General features: G+C 51.4%; 2 protein-coding genes across 4 annotated transcripts; one reads left to right on the forward strand and one right to left on the reverse strand.

The window, feature by feature from the left end:
- Positions 1–3,197: 3,197 nt before the first annotated feature.
- On the reverse strand, positions 3,198–7,923 carry OTOP2 (otopetrin 2). Of its 2 annotated transcripts, none has more exons than XM_065852607.1 (6): positions 7,518–7,923; positions 6,843–6,979; positions 6,149–6,207; positions 5,350–5,483; positions 4,018–4,904; positions 3,198–3,368 (listed from the first exon to the last, which is right to left on the reverse strand). In XM_065852607.1, the coding sequence occupies exons 1-6, from the start codon at positions 7,921–7,923 to the stop codon at positions 3,198–3,200; spliced, it is 1,794 nt and encodes a 597-aa protein (XP_065708679.1). The 2 variants fall into 2 exon arrangements, with proteins under 2 accessions (XP_065708679.1, XP_071672670.1); XM_071816569.1 differs by having other exon boundaries at positions 4,018–4,891; positions 5,310–5,483; positions 7,518–7,878.
- Positions 7,924–11,470: 3,547 nt separating this feature from the next.
- USH1G (USH1 protein network component sans) lies at positions 11,471–21,363 on the forward strand. Of its 2 annotated transcripts, XM_071816464.1 has the most exons (3): positions 11,471–11,779; positions 18,982–20,223; positions 20,940–21,363. In XM_071816464.1, the coding sequence occupies exons 1-3, from the start codon at positions 11,616–11,618 to the stop codon at positions 20,941–20,943; spliced, it is 1,410 nt and encodes a 469-aa protein (XP_071672565.1). In that variant the 5' UTR covers positions 11,471–11,615; the 3' UTR covers positions 20,944–21,363. The 2 variants fall into 2 exon arrangements, with proteins under 2 accessions (XP_071672565.1, XP_065708703.1); XM_065852631.2 differs by having other exon boundaries at positions 18,982–21,363.
- The last annotated feature ends 58 nt before the right edge of the window (positions 21,364–21,421 follow it).

Below are 21,421 nucleotides of genomic sequence, written 5' to 3' on the forward strand. Positions count from 1 at the left end.
TGGCTGTGGACTTCACTGTGTTTTTCTGAGCAGTGTTATCTCATCTCCTGCTCTTTGACTCTTCCCCTTCCTGCTGCTCTCGCTCACTGGCTCTGGCATCACGTGCCTTGGGCTGGGGTCTGGATTGGGACCTTTTTGGCACTTGTGCAGTGGCTCAAGCCTTGATTTGCAGGGCTGGTGCTCCCTGAGCTTGCCCAGAGCTGGGCTCTTCACCTCGGCATCTCCCGATGAGTGGTTTTTATCGGTGGGTTTCAGTGCTCCCACCAAACCCCTGCAGAGTCCTCAGCACCCCGGCAGGCCAAGGCGGCTTTTAGACCAAAGCCAGCAAAACTCGATGCCCCTGGCAAGACATGAGTGCCTCGGGGCGGCCCTTTGCTTTCCTGTAGCTGTTCATTTGCAACAGCTGCCATTTAAACAGTCACCCTGAGGCACGTTGTTCTCCTGTCCCCTGATGCAGATCTGATCTCTGCTCCATAACTGATGCAATGGCAGGATCAGTCAGCAGGACTCTGCCGGTGGCCTCAGGGCTCAGCCTCATTCTCTGCTTTGATACAGGCTTTCTGTTCACACAGCCCCCGTGCCTCCGTTTCCCTTCTTCTCGGTGTGGAAGATGGAGCTAGCAGCAGTGATTTTCTGCAGGATCCAGCATGCAGACGTGTGTACAAAGGACCAAGTGTCTCTTGACTTGCAGGACCCCTTCACGTTCCTCAGGTATTCTGTGTTTGGGTAATGTGAACTCCCATAAAACTCTCCATCAGGGAGAGATGTTCCCCAGTTAATCTGGGCTGTGGGATGTGTGGCAGGTACCACCGATTCACAAGGGGCCCTTGAAGAGCTCGTGCTGTCTCCAGAATGTTTTGGTGCTGATGTGATGTCTCATGGTTGGACATTGTGGTTCTTGCTGCCCCACCACCCCAGAGAGGTTGATTTGGGATTATTGCCTGTATTGGTGCTGCTTGTGCTATCGTGGGCTTCTCCTTGAACCCATGGTGAGTTTATTTAGCCCCAGAAATGGTCTCTGTCCAGAACAGAAGAGCTGTTTGAGCTCTGCCTTGACTGGATGCAGCCAGCCCTGGGGACCTGGGACCGCGCAGGAGTGCGTGGGAGGAAAACCCAGCGTACCCCCCAGGAACAGACCAGGTGATTAAAATCACTTTCTGCCCCTGTCCAAGCTCAGCAGCTTGGGCTGAAACAATGTCTAGAAGTGTACGTAAGGCTGACGTCTGTGCACCGTTTACGTCGCTTTTTCTGACTTAATCTGTGGTTCCTGCAGTTCAAATTAATAAGGCTTTTGTTTTGTGAAAGGCAAGGTTTCTAGGGAGAGATTGCATCTTTACCAGATCAATGGGGATAATCGAGGCAGGCCTTGGCTGGGTCGGTGGGGCTGGGAGAGGCTCCTGGGAAGATTCGACCCGTCTTGGAGGGGCTGGATCAGCGTGGTCCTTGGGGACAGGGGAAACAAGGGTTTACCCCACTTTCTACTTGGCCCAGAGAAAGGCACTGGCAAACAGGCTGGTGTAGACCAGCCAGAGGCGCTGGTCCTTCTGGTTTTGGGGGAGGAAGATGGACCAACATGCGTGAGCCTGGGCTCTTTCCTGTGCGTCCTGTGCTGCTGAACCTGCTCTGGCAGGTGCATTGGAGTCGGTGATCTGCAGAGGTCCCTTCAACCCCAACCAGCCTGTGATTCTGGGCTGGCAGTCTGGGCCATTGGCTGGAAATCGCATCACTCCGTTTCGAGTATTGTGATTTTCATTTTTATTTTTTTTTAAATTTTTTTTCTTTGATGTATGTCTGTAGGAGAAGGCTTGATGACTTCTGTCACCTCGACAGTGTTTTTTATTGGAACGATAAACCCAATGAAACAACAAACCCTTTATTGGAACAGTTATTTGTCTCAGGGTACAGACGAAGCTCAGCTGTGCAATTTTGGCATGCACACCCCCCCAGATGGGGTGAGATTTCTGAGGCTCCCCTTGGACTCAGGATGCAGAAGAAGGGCCCATTTCTACCTTCTGCAGCCCAGGAGTCCTGCTCTGAAAGCCCCCTCAACCATACTGTGGTTCATGGAGAGCTTCAGGCACCCAGGAGCCTGTTTTGGGACCCCCATGTATGGGGTGCTGGGTGCCGGGGCTGTGCTCACAGCCTCAGAGCCCACACCGGCTGTGGGGTGCAGCACAAACATCCCTTCAGGGCGTGGGACGTCAAATGGGCTGTGGCATTGGGTTGATTTCTGTGTCGCAGGGCACAGAAAGTCCCTTCAGCAGTTCAGGGTTAGAGAAATCAATAAATAATTTTGCATACAAAAATTTTCATATTTTTTTTAAAAAAATCATTCTTAAAAAAAGAAAAAAAGATTAAAATAAATCTCTTCATCATTCCCCAGACTGTATTGCCCGTGCAATCTTTATGGCTCTTTAGCACTGATTCAGGAAAACTGTGGGGAAAAAAAGTGCTTGGAGGCATCCTGTGCCAGGGCTGCGAGGAGCATGTGCACAGCTCCCCATGGGGACAACCTGTTCCTCTGGAGGAGGAGGCTGCAGTGACACCTCCCTGGCGAGCAAGGGAAACAGCGGGGTCTGGTGCAGGCCAGGGTCAGTGTGGCCAGTAGAACTGAGCAATACAGAGAGGAAAGACTAAAACGTTTCCCAAAGCCTTTGGTGGCTGCTGGTTTTGTTTTTCACATCTCTGCAGGGGAGTGATTTCCGACTGGCCATACCAGAAGATGAAGTGGTTTCCCTTTCATTGCCTTCCACGCCTGCGTTAGCCCCTCGCGCCCACCATATCTCTGCACACAGATGGGCACAGACCGTCCAAGCATGCTGGGCACCCACTGGACAGGATGTCATGGCACGGGGTGAACAGGCTTTTGGGAAGGAAAGGTGAGTCTCACCTGAATCAAGGGTAATTACCATGATCCTACTCTGGACACCTTCTTCTTTTTTTTTATCTTCTTTCTTTTAAGCTTTAAGAACTTCAGACACACACATGCACATCCACACACGAGTAGCAAAAATAAAATCTGGACTATGTTTGGACGATCATCACCAGCAGTTCATAAATACCCGAGCACTGCAAGGGGACGTGATTCAGGCAGTGCCAGGGACCCCTCAGGACATCTGGGCAGTCTCTCAGCCCTGGGGTAGGAAAAAGATGGATGGGTTGAGGAGGATCTTATCTTCCTATTGAGAGAGAGTTCTTTAGGACATGATGTAGACCTCCAGCAAACTGGCCACTGCGTGCATTCGGTAGAAGATACCAAAGGGCAGGCAGATGTCCACGATGGCCGGCCACATGGAATCGCCGTAGAAGTTCAGTTCCGTGTCGTTGTCAAACTGGGGCCGGGCACCAAATGCTGGCATGATCCAGAGCTGTTTGAGGAAAAGGGAGAGTAACGCTGCAGTGAGAAAGGTGCGGGTACAGCCAGCGCCTGCAATCACAGCTGCTGAGAGATGGGAAAAGGGCGACCTTCTGAGCATGGGACCTCTGCCAGGAGCTTGTGTTTACGCTGAGATCAAGTATGATCTGGTGTTGTACCCTCAGCCCTGATTCATTCTCAGAAACGGGCTTGGAGCAAGTGCTGAAGCACTAGAGCTCGATCACGTTGTGTGTTAGTGTGAACCTGGCCTGTTTGGGTTCTTTGGGTGGAGGACACGTGAGTAGGGCTGAGCTGGCAGCAGTCTGGTCTCCCCAGGCTCGGTTGTGCACGCTGAGCTCAGAAGCCCAACCAGCTTGTGTATCTGCAGGGGGGTTCTCAGCTCTTCTTGGTGAGCTTATGTGTCAAATCAGTTTGAGGACATGATGTGACTGACTAGTTGGGGATTTGGGGGTTCTCTAGAGACATAATGTGCTTGGCTTCTTTGGAGGTGCAGATGTAATCCTGTGTTTCTTATCATAGAATCATTTAGGTTGGAAAAGACCTTTAAGATCATCAAGTCCAACTGTTAACCCAACACTGCCAAATTTTTCTTGCTTCCCTCTCCCCCACCCTGGCAAACTCTTCTTTTTGCATGTACTCACTATGATATTGCTCAGCAGGAGGAACATGGAGATCTCCCGTAAGAGCTTCCTCCTCCAGTTCATCTTGGGGGCAGTGAGGGACCTTATGAAGTCAGAAGGATGGATGCCTTCAGCTCCAGAGGCAGTGGTGGAGCCCAGGGTGCTGCCGCTGTCGGGCACGCGGAGGGACACTGCGTTGATGTTGGCAAAGGTGAGTCCATAGAGATCCTTCTGGTGAGAATCACGCCTGTGGTCTTCCTTGGGGGGTTGCCGATGAAGGCCTTCGATAATGAAGATGTTTTGGAAGGTGTGCTGGGCAATCATTAGGAGGGCATAGGTGAGGTTGAGCGCACTGACAGCGTCCCTTGGTGTGCTGGCTACGATAGCCACAATGGAGTAGTAAGAAATAGCGTATTGCCCCAAGGCTGAACCCATCAGCAGGGCTACATCCAAGGTTCTGGTTGGGTTCTTGTGCCGATCCATGTCTCTCTTGTCAAACCGGTAGATGACAGAGCCACCAATGCAGACAAGAGACATCAGGCCCAGGCAAACAATGTTGAAGATGTAGTACATGGAGAGTGCTTGGCTCTTCTTGCTGGATTCAGTGCTGGAATTTATCTGCACCTCATAAAGAATAAGGACTCCCAAACCACTCACCAAAATGATGAGGCCCAACACGATGCCTACAAAAAAGGTCCTTTGGAAGAGCCTGAACTTCAGGCGGTGAATGTGGTGGGAATGGTGGTCTATGAAGCGTCCGACGTTCTTCCACATGACATAGACCATGGCAGAGGCAAAGAGACTGTACTCAATGTTAAAGGGGTACAGCCAAAAGTAGCCATTATTGAAGACCTGGCAGATTTGGCTGTTGCAGTTGCACTCATCGGCTGAGCTACTTCTCATTCCCACTAAAACAAGACAGAAACATGTAAATGCAGTGGCATCAAAACAAGGAGCCAGCAATTCTTAGCAGCCCTGAAGAAGTGGGTACTTAAGGTCAGTGAAAAACAAGACCAAGGACAGAAGAATATGTGACCACTTCGAAAACAAGGACACTTCAACCTCAGCTTTCTGGTGCTTGTGTTCTTTCTGAAGAAGTGACAAGTTAAATATCTCTTTTTTCCTTTTCTTCTTCATTTCCATCCTATTTGTACAGGCCCTTCCACCTTTTTGACTCCTTTTGACAGGTTACAAAATGAACATTAAAACCTAGCTTTTATCATACCAGCTCTGCTAAAGGAACCTGCAGCTCTAGATAGCCCTTCTGAAAAGGGTTAAATCCTGACTTGCAGAATAATTTCTACCTCTCGGGCTCCCCCCCGGACCAGATGGCTTCACAAGAGGGCAGATTACCTTTCAGGAGCCATCTGAAAAGTTCTTCTGTCACGTTTTTCCTGAACTTTGAATGCGCTTTGTGAACGGACTCATCTGTCACAGCCGACATCCACACTGCTAAGTTTGTAGTCAGTGTCAGCATCAGGCCGCACCTGCAGAAAGAGGAGAAGATTCATGAGATTAAAGCAATGGCTCTGGGCTGTGTTGCTCTGATCCATGTTAGGGGTGTGCGTGTGCTCACAGGGACTGTGGGAGCTGCCTGAAGTGGTGCAAGGACTCTGGTGGTTGAGCCTAGAAATCCTGACCCCTGCTTTGCTGCCTTCACTATCTTACTGGTTTTTGTCCATGCTCACGAGAATGAGCAAGGCCTGATTCCTCTTGTGGTTTTGGAAGAGCTTCTCAATAGTGAATAAATGAATAGGTCTGGGTTGGTCTCCCATAGATCCAGCCTTGCAAAAGTGGACAAGATGTTATTTTAGCCTGAAGCTTGTCCCCTGCATCATTATCTTCCCCAGGGAAGTCAAAGTCAGCTATGAATAATTTTATTTAATGCTAATTATTTGTTTAACACTAATTGGCTTTGAGTAATGCTTGTATTCTTGAATTGAATGCCAAACCTGCTAGATACATAGATCATAAACTTCAACGGCTTGAGCTGGGATCTAAAGCTGTCTGGAGGCTCAGCAGGTTCAGTTTGGGCCAGCACTAAGGGAGATGTGGTTATCCCCCTGCACCCTCGCTGTGTGAGGGAAGGCAGCAGTTTTGCAGTGGTCCAGCTCTGCTGGACCAGTGAGACTGGAAGAGCAGCAGCGCTCACCTGGTGACGTTCAGGTGGACATGGACGCAGTCTTTGGCAGACATCCACAGGAAGTATGTCTGGCAGTGGCAAGAAGATAAATTATTTCCAAGAAAGTAAATCACATAATTCTGAAGTAGGGATCTCCCTGCTCAGCAGAGAGCAAGCTGGAGCATCTTTCGCTTGAGTCTATCTGGGCCCAGCCTGCCCATAATCCTGGCCATTTGCTGGATGTGGTTCTGTTGGTTCTTTGCTCCTCCTGCCCTGTCCCACTGCAATTCCTCTACCCGTGCCCAGCCCCTGTTCCCATCCAAGTTCTCCCTTTTTAGCCTCTTCCCTCTTTGGTATTGTCCCAGAGCAAGTGATCCTCTGTGTAGGGACCTCAAACTGCAAGTCAGTCCCTGCCTTGTCTGTCCTTCTCCCTTTCTGGTCTTCATGGGAAAGGAGACCTGGCTGGGTGAGAGCTGCTTAGAATTTGTAACAAGCCACCCTAGCATAGGCCAAAATGTCACAGGGTGGGAACAAGTTTAAATCGATGCCTTAAAATGAGTTGCTACAGCTGGAAGTTGTAGTTTCAGGGAGAAGATATTTGTGGGGCTGGGTGGGGGCAAGGTAACCCTGTTGCTGAGTTGAACTGTGTCCATGAGATCAGAGCTCCTTCACCTGCTGGCTCTGTCTCTCTACCCCTCCCCAAAACAGAGCACAACCATCTCACCTGGACGACCACGAATATTGCTTGCACAATGGGGTAGATTATTTTGATTGCCGACAGGCAGCTGTAGAAGCTCGAGTAATATCCTATTTTGAACACGTCCATGACAAGGCTGAAAATGGCAAATAGGATCAGGCCTCCTGTTGAGAAACCAAAATACCTGTGGTTGGACAGGTGTGTGCACATAGTGCAGATAGATGAGGGGAAGAAGAGGAACTATTGCTGTAGAGAGGCTTTGCTTCTACCTCCATTTTTCCTCTCCTAAAATTCCAAATTATCTTGGTACCAACAGAATCATACAATAGACTTAAACATGAGGAAGAAATTTTTTACACTGAGGGTGGTAAGATACTGGCCCAGCTTGCCCAGAGAGGTGGTGGATGCCCCATCCCTGGAGACATCCCAGGCCAGGCTGGATGGGGCTCTGGTCCCTGTTCATGGCAGGGATGGGACTGGATGAACTTTGCAGGTCCCTTCCAACCCAAAACTATTCCATGAATAATTTTGTCAGGGAGGGATTTTCAATCAAACCGTGTCAAGCAGGGCATGGTGCTGTGCCCAGCATAGGAGGAGACTCTGCCCCAGGTGGTTGCTGTCTCCGTTTTTGCAATAACTGGTGCCCACGTGAACTGTCTACCCCACATCTCACCTCCAGCCCTGTCCCCCGAGATCTCCTACCTCTCAGCCAGATGGGCCCAGCGTGGGAGTCTCTGCAGGGGATGGCGTCTGGGTAGCGGGAGGTGTTGGCGAGGTAGAAGATGATCCACGTGATGACTATCAGCATCAGGACGGTCAGTAGGAAGAAGACATCATAATCGTGCACGGCGATCTTCTCGAAAGCCCCGCTGCTCACCAGCGTGCAGGCCAGCAGGGCTAAGTGCACGGCCAGCAGGATGGAGAACATGCGGCCACCTTTCTTCCACACCTCCTTGGAGGCAGGAGCGGAGGGGGGGCGATGAGGCTGGGGGCTGAAAGACGCAATCTGACTGGAGGCCAGGCTGGCTTTGTCATCCTTGTGTCCACAGCCCATGCTGGAGCTGAGGCGTCTGATCTCGCTGTCCTTCCGCACAGGCTCGTCGGTCATGGTTCAGCTAACGCCTTAGCTGAGGGTTGATGCTGTTGGGAGAAGAGCCTCATGAATGAGAGGGCAGTGCTTCATTTGGAAGAGTCCAGGGCTGGACCAAAGCAGGACGTGTGATGGGGAGGAGAGGACAGATCAGAGGAACGGGGAAGGCTGAGACAAGGAGCGCAGAAAGAGGGATGAACTCCCTCTCAGCCCTTCTCTTCCCGGTTCCCTGAAGGCTGTGTTCTTGCTTAAGATGCTTTTGCTTGGGGAGATCCCACGTCAGTTTAACAAAGCGTGCCTAATTTGCCACACAACGTTTAGGTGTTTATTGATGAAAGATATGGGAAAAGCACCAGCAAAACACTCACAGGATCAAATATCCTGGGGCAAACGGCCAGTGTGGTTTGATTTCTAAATGTCAGCCACTAAACATTCTGAGAAAACGTCATGCGTCCTGGCTAAGAAACAGGCCACTGAAAGGTAAGAAAGCCCTGGGAGACTCTGGAACATCATCACATCATCACTTACATGAGTCTTGGCAAGAAGGATGTGAGCTGTTTCCGCTGTCATTCCTTCTAAAGCCCCTGCCCTGTGCCAAGCTTGGGACTGCATTGATTCTTAATGAAAAGCCTGAAACAAAGTACAGTAACTGCTCAAACAAAGCTATTTCACCAACCTGTTTGCTGCCTGGGATCCAAATATCCGCTCTTGCCAGGCTGTCAGAGAAATTTCTCTCTTGCTGCAGCTGATCAGCTGGAGAATTTATACCCGTTGGGATGCCTCTGTGATTTACACCATGCCTGGAGCTGACAGCAGCGCTTTATGGACTTCTCAGAGAAACTCGTGTGATCCATTTTGTGTAATAGCTGATTTTGGGGAAGCAGGAGAGAGATGAGGAGATAAGGGTTATTTACCCGGTGAGGGCATGCATTGACAACACTGCTAAGTGTGGCACGAACTACTCGGTCGTAGGGTCACAGTCACCACAGAGCAAAGTCACCCCATCAAACCCCTCTCCCTACACACATGAGATCTTTTCCCTTGAAAGAAGATGGTTTAGGTGATGAACTTATCCTTGCTGATTATGTTAGGCTTGGCTTTCTGCTTAACTGAACACAATAAATATTGTGCCTCACCCTGTACCAATAAGCTGGAATGTTTTCGAGGAAAAGGAAGAAATTTGTACTTGTATCTATTCAGTGCCCTGGGCAGCTCAATATTTTCCTAGCAATGGTGGCAACAATGAGGGAGGTTTAGCACTAGGGCAGGGCAGGATTTGGGGCCTGGAGTCTGTGTTCCCCTTTGCTGATGCACTGCCTTTAACTTTTCAGGGTGGGATCACCTTTCTCTGGCCCTCAGGAGCTTAACTTCTCTCCTTCCAAAGAGAAGGAAGTCGTGTTACAAACCGTGGTGGGATTTAAGCATTTGCCAAGGCAAGAGAAGAGCTTTTGCTCAAGATCCATTTTACCCCAGCTGTTATACTTCGGTGAGGGGAGACAGCGGGATCCAGGGCAGTTCTGGGTGGATGGGGACAAGTTTTACTCGTTCACGAGGATGCCTCTTTTGGAGAAGTCCCTGCCGCTCGCCTTCTCCAGGACAAGCACAGCGCTGGGGCAGTTTGCTGCGTGTTTCTCCATCCCATTCCTGCCTGCTCACACCTGTGCTCACTCTTACAGCACTGTCCCACAGGACAGCATCAGCCTGAAGTACGTGGGATGATGATGCAGAGCTCAGGATGGACTCTGCAGCCCAGGGTCTGTCCCCTGCTGCCACCAGCTGGCTGCCACCAGCAGTGCTGGCTCTGCTGAGCCGTGGGGATCCGCTTTGGGCTGAGGGGTTGATCTCTGCTCAGTCTGTCGCATTTCCCAAGGGAGGCCCAGACCCCTCTGAGCTGGTAATTGTGGTGTTTTGCAGAGGTCAGAGATTCAGGATCGCCCTGGGTTAAATGCATGGGTTTATCTTCTCTCTTTTGTCCTTAACAGCCAGCAACAGAGGAAAAAGCCTTTACTGCCTTGGGCAATGCTCCTGGGAGCCACCATACAGCATAACAAGCTTAATTAGTAATAAAACAAGAATCATCAAATAACCTTGGTAGTGTATTGCAGATGTTATGATGCTGCTTTTCACCTTGAAGGATCCCAGTGCCAAATACCTCGATGTTTAGTATTATACATCCTGTCAAGACTTGCCCAGGGGGCCTGAGCAGGTGAGTATGAATCTGCCGATGTCAGCAAACTGGGGGAGGAGCAGAGGGACCAGACCCTCCTTCTGGGGCACTTACAGGTGTCCCCAGGCAGCTGGGATGGTGACTCAGTGTCGGTCACCCAGGGGTTAATCACCGCAGCTTGCATGGGTGCACCTGGGAGAGCGCTGGGGCCACCCTGCTGCCTTGGGACGTTGTTTTGCTTACAAAAATAAGCAACAGCCGTGAGCTTTGGCTCATGTCCAGGCTCGGCTCCATCCCTCCCGACGGCAGAGGGTGCCCAGGGCCCAGGAATCCCGCGCTGGAGGCGTCGCCTGGGGCCATCCAGCTCCCCAAGGGCTCACACAGCCAGAAATTCTGTGTCAGCAGAAAAAACACTGGAGGTCAGGCACTGTTCTTTGTGCACATCATAGAACAGAATATCTCAAGTCAGAAGGGACTCATAAGGACCACCAAGTCCAACTCCCTGCTCTTCACAGAACTATTTAAACTTAAAACATATGCGTATCATCTAGATCCCCTGGAATTCTGACAGCTGTTTCCAATGCTTGCTGGAAAACAGAAACTTTTCCAATAACTTTTTGAAACCTTTAAAAAATTTGACATCCTTAATACTCTTAGGCGAGGAGTCCTGAAGATTAAATGCTTATTATGTGTACGATCACCTCTTTTGGGTCTGTTTTGAAGATGTTAGTGGCCAATTCCCTTTGATTCTTCCCTCCCTATTCTTGCACAGCAAAGCATGTGAAGATGGATCCAGCAGTATGTTGTATGTTACCTGTATCTGCCTCAAACCACATCATTTCTTATTTATATTGTAGTAGAAGTACTGAGCCACAGACTGGAATGTATTTAGTTTGGGGTTTTTTTGGTCTCCAAAGAGGGAGAAGGGGTGAGGAAGGTAATTTTTCTAGCCTGTATGACTTACTTTGGGTTATCACAGATGCCTGTTGCACAGTTTGTTGTGTGTTTCCCTAGAAAGCAGAATCCTGGGGGCAGAAGCAGGGTAGTGGAGGGAACGGAGATGGTGACTGGGTCTGCTGTTGTCTTCCTAGTGACACTAGGGAGATCGATATCTATATATACATAGATATCTATATATATTTAACTAGGAAAAGCTGAGTTGTGAACACCCCTGGGCTTGCTTTGAAAGTTCAGCCTTCTTGCCTCCCCTTGGGGGACATGTAGACCCAGCGAGCTGTCACTGCGTGACCCTGTGCCCTCAGCGCTTGGCTGAGCCCGGCGCAGCGATGCTGCTTAATTGGAGCTTTTGATGTGCCGTGGAGCTGGTGCGCGAAGCGTTTGTTGCGAGGATGCTTAGGACCCAGGGGAAGCGCTGAAGAGCCTGGCTGGGCTCGCAGGAGCTCCTGCCTCCCGGCCACGACTTCTCAGGTGTCTGGGTACGGCGGCGCCGTGCAGGGGTCCTCCTGGCAGCTCCCCCTTCCCCATGTCAGTCCTCTGAGCCCCCCTGGGCACCCATGCACTCGCCCGGGGACCGTTCCGCACCATGAACGACCAGTACCACCGAGCAGCCCGGGATGGGTACCTGGACCTCCTGAAGGAAGCCACTAAGAAGGATCTGAACTCGCCGGACGAGGATGGCATGACCCCCACGCTATGGGCTGCCTACCACGGCAACCTGGACGCCCTGCGCCTCATCGTCAGCAGAGGGTGAGTGTTGGGGAACGCATGGTGCTGGGCTCGGGGAAGCGGCTGGGACTCCCTCTTCCCCCTTCTCTGCTCGCAGGTCAGTGTGAGTGCAGGTGCCCCACAAAACGATGGCTTCTGTCCAGAACACCACCCCCTATGTCCTCCCTGCTGGTATTTTTCTCTCCCTGTGGTGCTTTGAGTCTGATTCAATGCTCCTGATCGCAGCTCTGTGTATTCCCAGTTTCTCTGAGCCTGCAACCCCTTCTGCCCCAAATCCTGCATGCAGCCCCCACGTGGGGCTAGGACCCCCTGGAAGAGCTTTGTAGTTCTGAGTCAGGTCCTGGAAAGACAGGCAGAGCTGAGAAGCTGCCACACCACATCACTGCCATGAAAAATAGCCCCTTTAAAAGAGAGAATAACTGCTCCTTCTGTCCCAAGGAGTGCTCACGCAGGGGTGTGTGCAATGCCAGCCGGCAGCAAGTGACACTTACATGTTTTACCCAAAGCGAGATTTGAATATGTGACCCCTGGACAGCCTGTTGTGCACCTGGAGCCCAGGAAATTCAGCTGCAGGTTCTCCAAGAACAGATTTCTTTAAGCTCAGTCTCCCCAGTGGGGGCTGCTCAATGCTGATGTGTCTCTCCTGGTCCCTCACCCTGGGATGCCGAACTGGAGGGTCTCTGGCTCTGTAAGTGGGGATGTGGTGAAGAGAGGACAGTGGGATTGAAGGGACTGGTCAGGCTGGAGTGATCTACATCGTGGTGTTGGGGGAACCGCACAACAAGGTCTGTGCTAAGGCAAATCTGCTCCTGTTCTTACCAGCCTCCCAAGGGAGCACAGCCCAGTGCTTCCTTCCCACTCTGGTTACTTCCCTGAGCACCTCATCCAAGGTGGGGTGGCCTCTGCCTTGTGCTGAGATAGGGGTATTGCCACTGATTTTGATTTATTTCTAATACTGAGGAATAGTGCTGGGGTTGGCAGCCTGGATGTACATCGTGCCTCCTTGGAAGGGCTTTGCTGCTGCACATTGGGTCAGGGCTTGATGGGACCACCAGCTCCCCAAAAGAGATTTTCTGCATCTACCCTGGGTTGCATTTACAGCTCTCACAGCCCATCGGTTGCCTCTGCTGAGCCTGTTCCTGGGCTCTCAGCTTTTTTGGATGCTCTGGTTTGCTTGTACAAAACCTTCAGTCAGCTCCCCTGGCCCTGGTTTGCAGGCAGAGCTCCCACACACATCGCTGCCCTTCCCTTGTAAAGCATTTTCTATTCAGATCCTGGGCTCAGAAACACTGTGGACAGAGACACTTTAAGTCCTGATGCAATAGGGGTGTGCGCAGGAAAAGATGATTTCAGAGTCTGGAGGGGAGAGAGCAAGAAACCGCTCTGAGCAGTGCACCTTAAGATGCGTGAGTTAGAAATGGTTCCAAAGACCCTTTAACAGCCACAAATTCAATCTGAAAGGCCCTTGCCCTGGAGGAACAGGGCGAAGCCTTTCTGGAGGGGTGTTCTTCCAGGGCATGTGCCTTTCAGACTGACTCTATATCTCTTTCTATCATTATATCTCCCTATATTGCCCGCCTCCATCACAGGACACCCATGCCAGCAGTTTCTGCCTCTCCACAACGCCCAAGGGCTGCTTTTCCGGAGTGGCCCCTTTTGTAAATTCGCATTGAATTAAAAGGTTCTTGTGGTCCCAATCATGTCCAAGCACAGCTTGACTGCTGTTTAATTAACAGCCTGGTATACATTTATTCCTGCCGGGGAAAATAGCCTGGTTAAAAGCCCAGTGCCCTTTACATGATGGATGGTGGAGCAAAGCGTGTGTCTGCGGGGCTGGAGGATGCGTTTACATCCCTGCATTCATCTCTGTGTGTCAGATCCTTGCTCAGGACCACATAGAGATGAGTGAAGCCCCTTTGCCTCACAGCTCAACTTGGTGCAGGGGCAAACACACCTCTGCTCCCTGGGATGGTGTTGGGCCTGCGAGAGGCAGGAAAGCTCTGGCCTGGGGACACAGGTGGCAGAGAGGGGACATCCTGCAGGAGAACCTGTGGGCAGACTGTCATTTTCTGCGAGTGCTTAGGATGATGTGCAGCGGTATTGGTCAGATATGAAACTTAATTCTGTGTTGGATGTGTTACTATTGCACCTGCACTATAACAATTGGGAGGTAAGAGGGGAGGACTCCTGAGTGTCCCAAAATATCAGGGCGTTTCTCTCTGGTCTCTGCTGTAAAAAAATTTCCTCCTTTGGCACAGAGAGCCCTGTTCCCTGGGGGATGCCAAGGCTGCAAGGATGGGGTGGGAGCAAGATTTGGGGTCTGAGGGGGTTGGTCAGCCTCCAATGGGGCTGCAGGGGGTGCTGAGGCACAGGGGTGATGGGGGAGCAAGAAACACCAAATCCTCCTCATCAGCGCTGAGCAGTGGTACCTGTGCCCGGGCAAGCCGGGAGGTTGAGTGCTGGAAAATAAATGTCCCAGTGATGCTAGAGGGACCCTGAGAGAGCAGGGCTGTGGGAGAGGGCTGCTGGGGGCAAAAATCACAGCTCTGATTGCCGTGCCCTTCTGCAGGCCGGGCTGGTGGATATTTAGGATTATCTGGGCTTTGTTGTTGCTGAAGGAGCCTCATTCACATGCCAGCACGTTCCGCAGATGGTGGTATAGGGCTGAAACGTAGAGAGGAAAAGAAAGTCTAATAAATCCATTGGTGGATCCTTGAGGAAAGTTTGTTGTCTCACCCCACACTGAAGGGGTAACGAAGCAGGTTTATGGCTCTGTCCATGTGTCTGTGGCTCCATGCCACCTATGCATGGAGATGGACAGAGGGTTTGGGATGGAGGGACGAGTGGTGGCTCATCCGTCTTCTTTGCAACACAAAAAGCCTTTTTCTTCCTTCTGGCTGGGCTCCAGCGGGGGAAGCAAACTCAATTAACGTGATGGCTGGGAAAAGGCAGACTGACTGGCATTTAGCATTGCAGCTTTTCAGAGGCGGTAATTCTTCAGCATGGCTTTTTATGAACTGTGGCAGTCATCAGGCCAGCTCCAGTCAACCGTGGGTCTGGGGGCCTCAGCTGGGGACAGCCAGGACTGTCTTGCCTTGGAATGGACCCCAGGAGAGCTGAGGATGTGTCCTTCTGCTAGGCAGGTCCACGGTTAGCTTTGTCACACGGTGGTTTTTGGCAGAGATGTGCCTCAGTTTCCCTTATTACAAAAATGGGGCTCACGGATGCTTCGGATGTTGATGGCAGAGGGATGCGAGTGGCTCAGTAGTGGGCTGGAGGGCACGAGGTGGCTCCTGACATCAGCCAGGCTGCTCGAGGGGGTCGCGTTGCCCTGGCCGCAGCAGGGCTGCACTGAAGGTCACAGCAAAGCACGTGAAGGTGATGTGCATCCTCTGCACACCGTGGGCTGGTGGCCACATGGGTGCCAGGAGTGGGGAGGACCTTGTCCTGGGTGGTGACCTGCCGGGAAGGGGAAGGAGCAGGGTGGAGCTGGTGTCACAGCTTCAGGCACCTGAGCCGGCTGCCGGGAGTCAATGTGAGGTCTGGGCATGGTGGAGTGAGGAGCCGCAGTGATGGTCACCAGTAACGATAAGTGGTGTCCCAGCTTTCTGCTGGTACAAGAGGCAGAGAGCCCTAAGATGAACCTCACCGTCAGCACCTGGGCTGGACTTTGGGGGATCTGAACTTGTTGGAGAAAAGCCGAATCCTTGACCTACCACCACCTGGAGGCAGGAGCCATGGCTCTGCTCTGGCTCCCAAAACCTCATCTTTTCTGCTTATTTCTAGGCTTTGCTTGAGTCATCATCATAGAATAGTTTAGGTTGGAAAGGACCTTCAAAGGTCATCTAGTCCACCCCCCCTGCAATGAGCAGGCACGTTGCCCTGACTGGCTCTGCTGAAGCTGGTGGGTTTCTTCCTCAAGCCATAAGTTATTTTTCCCTTCTTTCTGTATCCAAAACCATTTTATGGGAGCCAGAGATACTCTGCACCCAGCTGGCTCCTGGTCTGAGGGTCAGATCCTTCCTGCACACCCATGAGCCGGGGCTGAGCCAGCCGGTTGCCGTCAGAGGAACTTCCCACGTGCAGCCGGGAAAGGACATACGTAAGTGCTGCCGGATTCCCGGGCTAATTGGGATCCCATGGGAGAAGTGGAGGGGGAAAAACCGGCAGGAAGGGAGTGAGTGTGCACATCGCGGCGCAAACGCAATGACTCAGGAGATGCACACGTCCACCTAAGGGGCTCAGCGTTTTTAATAATGATTATTACAGGAGTTGACTCAGCACTTCAAAACGCTTTGAAGGTAAGAAGTGCTGCATTTCACACCTGTTATTAAAATACGTTCCCACTTAGTGGACCCTGCAGTCAGCATGTCCTGGTGTGCAGTGCCCTGCAGGTGAAGTTTTGCTGGGACAGACACTGGCCAGAGGCAGGGCCTCATGTTTATTATCTGTGCTGGATCAAACACCTCTGCTTTGCAAGTTGCCCTTCTTCATTTCTTCTGGTGCATTTTTAGTGCCTGTGGCAGACATTTATAGGGCAAAGAGACCTAGAGGTTTAATTTTGCCCTAATACTCTTGTTTTTAGACTGTGGAAATGTCCAGGGAAAGCTGGTTTTGATGCTCTCTCCCCTCACTCTCTGAGGAAAGTAGACCTTCTCAAGGTCTTCTCAAGAACATTCTCAAGACCTCCATGGCTTTGCCCTTCATGACCTGAACCAGACAGAGATGAGAATGGGCTCTGGGATGGACTTTGTGGATCGAGCATCCGTACACTTGGCTTGGGGAGCAAGATTCTTTCTAGCGAGTTGACTGCTAAGTCACTGTTCACATTGTGAGCCCACATGCATGGGGGGGCCCTCATGATCCCTGGGCTCATCTGCACAGGTCGGGCACACATGTGTCCGTTCAGAGCACACGTAAACAAACCAACAAACCTTCACGCGCTGGAGTCCCACCGCCAGCCCCAGCGGTTCCAGTTTCACTGGCTCTTTAATCCAGCTCCATCAATAATTTACTCTTTTCTTGCTATTCATCAAATATTTATCCTCCCCATGAATTTCCCTGACTGGACATGTCACTATGAGGGTAGAGGCGAGGGCTGGGGAGTTACCACTCCTGGAAATGTAGCATTGCCAAAGAACTGGGTGCTCCCCCTGTCCTTCTGCTGGCTTCGTGGCTCCTCAGCCCTGTCATCTCCTGCCCTTCTCCTCCCAGCACCCATCTCTGAACCCTTTCTCTGCTGCTATGGGGGATGTCAAGAGTCTGGATACAAAGTCCTGCAGGGGTTGTGGGTCTTACACAGTTTGAATGTCTTGACTCTTGGTGATTTTGCCAGCAGGCTGAAAGTTGTAGTTACCAAATTCCTATAAGTTTTGTGAAAATAAATATGTTGTGGAGGGCAGCTGCTGGTGCTCCCACATGGGGAAAGCTGAGCGCAGCTCATAGCAGCTCTCAGGGAATACAACCAGGATGCTCAGGCTCTGGACACTGTCTTTACCACTTCTGCCTGTTGCAGAATAATTTCCCTTCGGTATTACATAGCTGAGATATCAGCAAAGCCTGAGGATTGCAAACTAGTTGTCACAGCGTGCAGGTGGCCCTCCATATGGGAGGGTGAATGTGCTGGGTGGGGCTGTAACTGGGTCTCATGCATGGGCAGAAGCGATGAAGATGGGATGCTGGCAGGGGAAAGAAGTCCCTCAGCTCCTGTGATCTGCAAGGTCTTTCTCTGAAGAAGTTTTCAGACTCTTTCAAGTGAGGCAAACACAAAGCATGTGGGGTTTGGGAGACAGTTCTGGGTTCTGCTGCTCCCAGCTCTTGTCAGCACAGGCCCTACAGCAGTGAAGAGTAAAGAATTGAAGGTCTCCAGTGTGCACTTGCTCTCCAGACTCCTGGTATCACCAAGGCTCATTCTCTTGGAAGCCTAGAGGAATCGACCCAATGATTGTGTTTGTTGAGCCCTCTTCCCAACACATCCCTGGACACCTGGGCTTGGAGCTGGATCTCCATGGCAGAGGACAGTGCTGGGTTCCTCTGGCACTCGTTGAAAGGGTGATGTGGAAAAAGGCAGGAGCTTTGCTGAGCCAGAACCCTGCTGCCCGTGGGGAACTGCTCTGGAGGGTGGGGGAGCTGCCCAGCCTTAATAAAAGGCTTTGACTTTTGTGTATGCAGAGAGAGGCATTGCTGACAGATATTGCTGCTGGCTGCATATCATTAGCGCTGGCGCTCAGGCGAAGGCTGCTGCCAGCTGGGGTGTGAACTATCTCTTGTTTCAGCAGACCACAAATACAGAGGAATATCAAGATAAGCATCCCCTTCAGTCCCAGGTTTGTGTCCCTCCTGCCACGAGACGCAGGAGATGTGGGGACGTGTTTGTGTCCCATCAGCAGCTTGCTGGGGCAGGGTCCGGCACAGTGTGGGAAGAGATGCTGGTGGCATTAGTAGAGTGTCCAGCTCTTGAGGAGCACAGAAACCTAATCTCCACTTTCTCTGAAACTGGAGTCTCAGGATGTGCTAATACCAACGCGCTTCAAGCCGTGCAATCGAAACCAAGTGCAGTACAGCAAAAAAACCCCACAAAACCCCAATCCTGAGGCCAATGCTAACAACTTTGCTCTTATTCTCTACTGGCAACGTGCCCTCTTGTGCCCTGAATTTCCCCAGGCGCCAGTAAGGGTGGGAAGGTTTCAGAACGGTGTGGAGGTTTTGGCAGGTGGTGGGTTTCAGAACCAGTGCTGAGGATGGTCACTTGGTAGGTACCCTCATGGTGGGACCCCATGGTGTCCTACACAGGATGTGGTGTATAGAGAGATATTTTGGAATGTCTCTCCACAGAATCTGGATGGAGGCAAGATTTGAATATAGAATATAACTAGAATTTTCTTTGGATGTTTTAGATTTGGAATTTTATAACAAGTTAAAGGTCTGAGCTGGAATCAGCCCCATGTCTCACTCCTGGGCTATTCAGAATCTGGCTTACCCCTCTCCAAAAACTCTCCTCAAAGCTAAATTAAAGTAATGGAAATTACCACAGACTTGCATGTCAGGCGCTTGGCTCTGTGTCATTGGCACACCCCTCCAGAAGACCCTCTTAAAATTAAGCTGTGGGGGCTTCATATTTTGAGGAGGCAACAGTTCATGGTGCTCATTTGCACCATTCACAACTGGGAGTGTCTCAGTATGCTAGCCATACCTGCATGCTAACCACTTTTCTTGCTGTTTAGGGGCGATCCGGACAAATGTGACATTTGGGGGAACACCCCGCTCCACCTGGCAGCAGCCAACGGCCACCTGAACTGCCTTTCCTTCCTTATCTCTTTTGGGGCCAACATCTGGTGCCTGGACAACGACTACCACACGCCGCTGGACATGGCAGCCATGAAGGGACACATGGAGTGTGTGCGTTACCTGGACTCCATCGCTGCCAAGCAGAGCAGCCTCAACCCCAAGCTGGTGAGCAAACTGAAGGACAAGGCCTTTCGGGATGCGGAGCGGAGGATTAAGGACTGTGTGAAGCTGCAGAAGAAACACCATGAAAGGATGGAGAAACGGTACAGAAAGGAGATGTCGGATAATTCAGACACCATGAGCTTCTCTAGCTATTCGAGTAGCACCTTAAGCAAGAAGTTCCAACACATGTCTATGGTGACTTCCCTGCCATACTCACAAGCCACCATCCATGGCACAGCCAAGGGAAAGACAAAAATACAGAAGAAGCTAGAGAAGAAGAAGCAGGTGGATGGGACATTCAAGATCTACGAGGATGGGAGGAAAAGTGTGCGGTCCCTATCTGGTCTCCAGCTGGGGAACGACGTCATGTTTGTGAAGCAGGGCACATACGCCAGCCCCAAGGAGTGGACTCGGCGTAACATCAGAGACATGTTCCTCACAGATGAAGACACTGTCTCCCGTGCCATAAGCGACCCAGGCTTGCACATGGACTCGGCCCACTCAGAAGTCAGCACTGACTCTGGCCATGACTCCTTGTTCAACCGCCCTGGGCTGGGCACTATGGTGTTCCGCCGCAACTATGTCAGCAGTGGGCTTTTTGGGATCGGCCGGGAGGACGCTGGCGCGCTGGGTGAAGACAACACGGACGGGGTAGGTGTCAAACTGCGGAGCCGCCTGCAGCGCTCGCCAAGTCTCAACGACAGCATTGGCAGTGCCAACAGCCTGCAGGAGAGGAACGCGGAGGAGCTGCCCTGGGACGAGGTGGAGCTGGGCTTGGATGATGATGATGAACCAGACACCAGTCCCTTGGAGACTTTTCTGGCTTCGCTGCACATGTTTGAGTTCATCTCCATCTTGAAGAAGGAAAAGATTGACTTGGAGGCCCTCATGCTGTGTTCAGATAATGACCTGAAGAGCATCAATATCCCGTTGGGCCCCAGGAAGAAGATCGTGGATGCCATCCAGAGGCGGCGGCAAACACTGGAGAAGCCAGATGTCATTGTAGACACTGAACTGTAAGTAAGAGATGTGGCCTCTGAGCAACTAAACTCTTCAGCAGGTGGAGATGTGGATAACGTAAGGTTTCAACCCACTTGGAAGAGTAGGAGTCCAGGTAACCTCGGTGCTTCTGTGTGAGCAAATTCCTGCTCGTGTGGAAACAATGAGAGTTTGGAGAGGTGGCAATAACGTTAGTTCATTACTCAGCAGCCCCAGTGTGGCTGGGCAGGATGTGGAGCCTTTGCTTTGTTTCATAACCTGTACGGGTGCACACCGCGCTGCGGGCTGGTTCTTCTGAGTCTCTGTAGCTGGGATTCTCAACCACACTTGGGCTTGTCTTGACTCTTCACCTTTTCAAGGTGTTAGGAAACGAACCGCAATTCCCAGCGGGAGAAGGCTGAGGGCAGTGCCCTGTGGGACTGGGAATCCTTCCCCAGGTGCTTGGGATCTTACTCAGACCTTTGGAGATTGCGTATCTGGGTTGGAGTCATTGCTGTTTCACGGTGTTTCCAGGGGTGGGTTGGTCTGAAAGACCACGTGTCTGCCATAGAGGTGAAGGGAAGGCCCCGCTGTGGGTGTCCCTGCTGTCACATCCGCTGACACCCTGATCTAATGTATTGTTCGGGCTTCTCAGCCTTCAGGTATATCTATGTTCTTGCTGGTTTTACAGGATTTCGGTACAGCTCAGTCTTGGGTTCTCAGGGTGCTGATAGATTTTTCTCTCCCTTTGCAGATAGCAGCAGCAGCATTTTATTTTATTTATACTTTTTTTTTTTGTAATGATTGAGAGAAAAAAAACACAGTTCTAAGTTGCCAGAAAACACAAGCCAGAGACTCTTCCTGGGGCAGCTGAAAGCTCCAGCCATCCCCCCTGGTCCCTCCAGACTGTCCTCCTGCCCCCTCGCTCCGCTCCGTCTCTGTGCGATGCTCCGGGTGGTAACTCGTGCGCAGGGACGGCTGCTGAGATGGGACGGGCAGCTCCAGCATGCCAGCCTTGAAGGGACAACAGCCACCTGCTCGCTGGAGGAACAAGAGTGCTGCCCAGCGGGAGAGGACACACTGCTGTCGCGGGCTGAGGGACCACACAAAGCCATGAACAGAAGGATACTTGTGATGGGATTTTCAAAGGGACCCAAAATAAATAATTACACCCATTCTTTCTTGAGCCAAGTGGTTGATTTGGGATTTGGGCTGGAGGAGCAGGGGAATGGGGAG

The sequence above is a fragment of the Patagioenas fasciata genome, chromosome 18 (genome assembly GCF_037038585.1).
Source record: "Patagioenas fasciata isolate bPatFas1 chromosome 18, bPatFas1.hap1, whole genome shotgun sequence".
Lineage (NCBI taxonomy): Eukaryota > Metazoa > Chordata > Aves > Columbiformes > Columbidae > Patagioenas > Patagioenas fasciata.

What these genes read in the sequence shown, in the direction of transcription:
- OTOP2 (XM_065852607.1), bottom strand. Translation starts at nt 7,923, where the DNA reads ATGACCGACGAGCCTGTGCGGAAGGACAGCGAGATCAGACGCCTCAGC. An exon ending in CAATATTCGTGGTCGTCCAG is followed by an intron (nt 6,208 to 6,842) that starts GTGAGATGGTTG and finishes TGCCACTGCCAG; the next exon opens with ACATACTTCCTGTGGATGTC. An exon ending in TCCTGCTGAGCAATATCATA is followed by an intron (nt 3,369 to 4,017) that starts GTGAGTACATGC and finishes TTCCTCAAACAG; the next exon opens with CTCTGGATCATGCCAGCATT.
- USH1G (XM_065852631.2), top strand. Translation starts at nt 11,616, where the DNA reads ATGAACGACCAGTACCACCGAGCAGCCCGGGATGGGTACCTGGACCTC. An exon ending in CGCCTCATCGTCAGCAGAGG is followed by an intron (nt 11,780 to 18,981) that starts GTGAGTGTTGGG and finishes CTTGCTGTTTAG; the next exon opens with GGGCGATCCGGACAAATGTG.